The sequence below is a fragment of the Telopea speciosissima genome, chromosome 2, assembly GCF_018873765.1.
Source record: "Telopea speciosissima isolate NSW1024214 ecotype Mountain lineage chromosome 2, Tspe_v1, whole genome shotgun sequence".
Lineage (NCBI taxonomy): Eukaryota > Viridiplantae > Streptophyta > Magnoliopsida > Proteales > Proteaceae > Telopea > Telopea speciosissima.
The window spans coordinates 10987-16386 of record NC_057917.1 but is presented as its reverse complement, the minus strand read 5'-3'; the positions used below and the strand labels follow the sequence as shown (position 1 = coordinate 16386).

General features: G+C 46.0%; 1 protein-coding gene across 2 annotated transcripts; it reads left to right on the top strand.

The window, feature by feature from the left end:
- The first annotated feature begins 815 nt into the window (after positions 1–815).
- LOC122650032 (L-ascorbate oxidase homolog) lies at positions 816–2727 on the top strand. Of its 2 annotated transcripts, none has more exons than XM_043843330.1 (2): positions 816–1081; positions 1251–2725. In XM_043843330.1, exons 1-2 carry the CDS (start codon positions 822–824, stop codon positions 2653–2655), a joined length of 1665 nt encoding a protein of 554 aa, XP_043699265.1. In that variant the 5' UTR covers positions 816–821; the 3' UTR covers positions 2656–2725. The 2 variants fall into 2 exon arrangements, with proteins under 2 accessions (XP_043699265.1, XP_043699266.1); XM_043843331.1 differs by having other exon boundaries at positions 946–1075; positions 1246–2727.
- The last annotated feature ends 2673 nt before the right edge of the window (positions 2728–5400 follow it).

The window sequence follows — 5400 nt, the reverse complement described above, 5'->3', positions numbered from 1 at the left end:
TTAATAATAGTTTAAGGGATAGTTAGTGTCTTGTTATATTTGGATAAATAGCAGACCTTTGTTACGTTAATAATTTTCCAAAACATATATATAAATAAAACAAAAATCGTAACAATCGGTTTTGATTTTTTAAAGGACAAATGACATTCAAGTACGTAAAAAGGAGGGAACTTTTTTATCCTCAAGAGCTGATCCAGATTACCCCACAAAGTTAAGGATGGGATGACCAGGGGAAGCGGTCAAATGTAAGAATGTCCAAAATAGAGACCTAGGCAAAGGAGAGACTCCACCGGACCGAAGAGGGCGGCCGCGGTGAAACCATTGGTTTTGGCGTAGTACAGTTGGGCATGCAATTAGTTAAGAACAGAGACAGAGAGAGAGAGAGAGAGAGGTTGGGAACGAAGGAAGGAGAGGGCGCAATGCATGGGGGAAGGAGTGAAAGAGAATGAATGGAGGGTGGAGAAGTTTTCGGGTGCCCAATTGTCTTGTCGTTGTCCTTGTCGTTGTCCTTGTCGTTATTGTCCTGGGAGTTAAATTATAAAAGGGCAATTAATGCTGCTTCCTCCAAGTGAGTGAGGGATAGCAATCAGAGATCATCACATTCAGTGTATCTCTCCTCCTTCCAATTTGCAAATTAATATAAAATGGCCTCTCGTTAAATCTTTTCTTTCCTTTCCTTTCTTTTGGTCGTCTAGTCCTCTATTAATCCAATCCAATCCAAGTTGGTTTGTGGTATTGTGTGTGTGTGAGAGAGAGAGAGAGACAGAGAGAGGGACAGAGGATATATATATATATATAACTGAATACTGAAGAGGAGGGAGATGGCGCAGGTGGTAACAAGGTCAGTGGGTGCGTTGTTGTTGTTGTGCTGCCTCTGGGCAGTGAGCCTAGTTCAGGCCGAGGATCCCTACTTCTACTTCACATGGAACGTGACCTATGGCACCATCTCCCCTCTCGGCGTACCACAACAGGTCATTATGATCAACGATCAGTTCCCCGGTCCCAACATCAACTCCACGTCCAACAACAACATCGTCGTCAATGTCTTCAATAACCTCGATGAGCCATTCCTCTTCCATTGGTATGTATCTTTCTTTTCTTAATAATAATAATAATAATAATCTTCTTCCTAGTTCTTCCTTCTCTTCTTCTTCTTCTTCTGTACGGTATGGATTACGGTGGTTAAGGAGGGGGGGTTAATTACGTACGATGTTTTGAAGGGGAATTGTTAATAATTTTCATTTTTACAGGAATGGTATCCAACAGAGGAAGAACTCTTGGCAAGAGGGAATGCCCGGCACCAACTGCCCCATCCTACCAGGGACCAACTTCACTTACCACTTCCAAGTGAAGGACCAGATCGGTAGCTACTTCTATTACCCATCACTCGGCATGCACAGGGCCGCTGGTGCCTTCGGAGGCCTTCGGGTCAACAGCCGTTTGCTCATCCCCGTCCCTTACCTTGATCCAGAAGATGACTACACCGTATTGATCGGCGATTGGTATACCAAGAGCCACACCGCCCTCAGGAAGGTGCTAGACAGCGGTCGTTCCATCGGCAAGCCCAATGGCGTCCTCATGAATGGCAAGAACAAGGCCGACAATGATTCCCCACTCTTCACCATGAAGCCCGACAAGACCTACAAGTACAGGATCTGTAACGTCGGTTTAAAGACCTCCCTCAACTTCAGGATCCAAGGCCACACCTTGAAGCTGATTGAGCTAGAGGGTTCCCACACTGTACAGAACGTTTACGAGTCCCTGGACGTGCACGTCGGTCAGTGCTATTCGGTGCTTGTGACTGCCAACCAGGAGCCTAAGGACTACGTGATGGTGGCTTCCACTCGCTTCACCAAGTACACCCTCACCGCCACAGGCCTCATCCGCTACACCAACAGCAAGGGCCCCGCCTCTCCCGAGCTCCCCAAGGCACCACTTGGCTGGGCCTGGTCCTTGAATCAGTTCCGCACCTTCCGTTGGAACCTCACCGCCAGTGCCGCCCGCCCCAACCCACAGGGCTCATATCACTACGGAAAAATCAACATCACCCGCACCATCAAGCTTGTCAACACTGTCTCCACAGTCGACGGCAAGCTCCGCTACGCCATCAATGGCATCTCCCACGTCGACCCAACCACCCCACCCAAGCTCGCTGAGTACTACAGCGTCGCCGACAAGGTGTTTGAGTACAATCTGGTCAAGGATGAGCCTGCCGCGGTGGATGAGCAGAAAGTCACCCTCGCACCTAGCATCATCAACGCCACCTTCCGCAACTACATTGAGATCATCCTCGAGAACCACGAGAGGGGCATCCAGACATGGCACTTGAATGGTTACTCCTTTTTCGCCGTAGCTGTCGAAGCAGGCAAGTGGAGCCCAGAGAAGAGGAAGAACTACAACCTGCTTGATGCTGTCAGCCGCAACACCATCCAAGTCTATCCCTACTCCTGGGCCGCCATCATGCTCACCTTCGACAACGCAGGCCTCTGGAGCCTCAGGTCTACCATGGCGGAAAGGAACTACCTTGGACAACAGCTCTACATCAGTATCCTCTCCCCTGCCCGATCCCTCAGGGACGAATACAACCTCCCCGACAACTCCTTGCTCTGTGGCATTGTCAAGGACATGCCCAAGCCCCCTCCTTACAGCGCATAATTCTTCTTCTGTTTCTGTTATCCACCTACGTTTAACCCATTTCTTATTCTGTACTCACTCCCCTCCTTGAACACACATACACACTCACTCTGTTTGTGATTGTGAGACTACAATTGTATGAGAGAGAGAGAGGATTGGGATATATACATAAAGTTTCCATCATACATACAAAGAAGATTTCATAAGTATTTTTTACTTTCTTAGTGATTCAAATTATAATCTATATCTTTGGATCTTTTATCAGTCTCCATTTATCTGCCCCTCCATTTCCTCCATTACATCTCGTAAGGGGCAGAAATGTCCACCCTACCCCCTGCCCAAACACACTGCCTGGGTGAGGTCCACTCCCCCCTATTAGATGTAATGGAGGAAATGGAGGGACAGATAAATGGAGACTATAATTTTCCCTATATCTTTTCATTATGGCTTCAATTGTTTCCATATAAAAAGACAGGAAGGAAATTTTTCTTGTAAAATAAGATTTTTAACTGTTAGCATTAAAAAAAAACATTGAAAACATAAAGAAAAAAATATGTGCGATTATTAATAACTAGGGGTTTGTGTATTGGCGAGATTGGGCATTGTGAGCTGGATAAGGATCGCCCATCACCTTGATATATTAGGTGATGTGGCGTATCCCATATTGATATCTATCCGATATCTCCTAGTTTGCTTTCAGTTACCTATTTCTATTAAACTACTGTACTCAGCCTCTATTTAAGATAATGAATCTCACCCCCAATGAACAAGTTGAATTGGGGTTCTCTTTCTCACTGTGGAGTAGGCTTCTAAGGAAGACCGAACCACGTAAATCATTCTCTCAATGTGTGTGTGTGCGTGGACGGTATCAAAACGGATTTAGATTTGAGAAACTTCGTCTGGTGCTATCAGTGATATGGTTCTTCGTAGTAGTAAAGCTTTCTTCAATCTGAATTCTGGTTTGTTGTTGTAACTATTTTTTTCTTTCATTTGGTGCTTCGTTTTTCCCTTCGATTGGTGAACTGGTTGGTCGTTGGTGATCTGGTTTTGTCTCTAGTGATCTAATTTTGCTGCTGGTGCTCTGATTTTGTCGCTAGTAATCTGATTTTGCTGGTGATCTGTTTTGTCGCTGGTGATCTACGTACTTTTGCTATAACACCATTCCTTGGCGTTGTGGTGATCTGCTACAACAACGTTCCATGCTGCCCTCTTGCGTTGGTATTCTAGTGATCTGTTACAGCAACGTTATTTTGTGGTTGTTATTGACGTATATAGAGTTTCACACATATAGAAACTCTATATGCGATTGATTTACTTAGGATCCAAGACTTTCCTATTATCACATGTACACAATCTTAGATAGTTTCCTATTATCACATGTACACAATCTTAGGTAGTTTCCTATTATCACATGTACCCAACCTCATGTATTTATAAATCTTTCCTATCAATGAAAATATGCTAGAGAATTCTAAGCTCTAACATGGTATCAGAGCCGCTGCTCCCACGAGCTAGCGTTCCTGGCCTTGCTTTCTCCTTTAATTTTTCTTCTCCTCTTCACCCATGGCTGACGTTAATGCTCTTACCACCACCAATCCTGCGCATGGTGCGTCCTTCCCATAGGCTTACCATTACATCTCCATCAAGCTTTCTACAAAGAACTACCTCTACTGGCAGACCCAAGTCGAACCGTTCCTTGTTGCCCAGAACCTATTTGGGCATCTTGATGGTTCTACTCCATGCCCTACTAACAACACTGCCGCTGACACTTGGCTTCGCAATGATGCGATGATCCGTAGTCTCTTGATCGCATCCCTCTCTGAGGAGGTTTTTCCTTTGATTCTCGGCAAGAAATTGAGTAAAGAAATTTGGGATACCCTATCCATTGCTCTCTCCTCCCCTTCTGAGAGCCGTTTGATGTCTCTCTCCATGGCTATTTCGGACATCACCCAGTAGCAAGATGAACCTGTATCTTAATTTCTTACTCGTGCAAAGGCTATTGTAGCCGAACTCACTGCGGTTGGTCAACCTTTGTGCCCAAGCACCTTCAACCTTCATGTCTATCGTGGCCTGAAACCTGAGTTTCAGGCTATGGTTTCTTCTCTCCTCACCAGGACCGAATCAATCTCTTATGATGAGATCCACACCATGCTCCTTAGCCATGAGTTCCTTCATGGTTTGGCTTTGAATAAGCTCTCTCTCTCACTGAGTCCTCTACATTAGCAAGTTCACCTACTGCTAATACAATGTAGAGCAGCCCATCTTCTCTTGATCCAAGTGCTGCCATGTCATCCAAAGGCTCCACCCACAGTAGGGGTAGTCGCAGCTGTGGTCGTGGTCGTGGTTATGAGGGTCATTCTTCTTCCCAAGGAGCCACTGTCTGGTGCACCATCTGCCATCATCTTTATCACACTGCTGCCCAATGCCATTACAAGGACCAACCACACCTCTTCCATCACCCCAACCCCCCCCCCCCACCAACCAACCCTCCAACCCCTACTGTCCCTATGCCTCTACCCCAACCCCTGCCACTTACTATGCCAATCCCCCTCTACTTCCTACCCCACCACCTTCCACTTCTCTCACTTGGTATCCGGACACTGGTGTTTCTCACCATGTCACATCGGATCTCAACTCCATCACTTCCTATGATAGCTACCATGGCCCTGATGAGGTTCATGTAGGTAACGATAAGGGACTCCCCATCTCCAACATTGGTACTGCTACTTACCCATCTTCTTCTGACTCTCTTTCTTTTTGTTTATT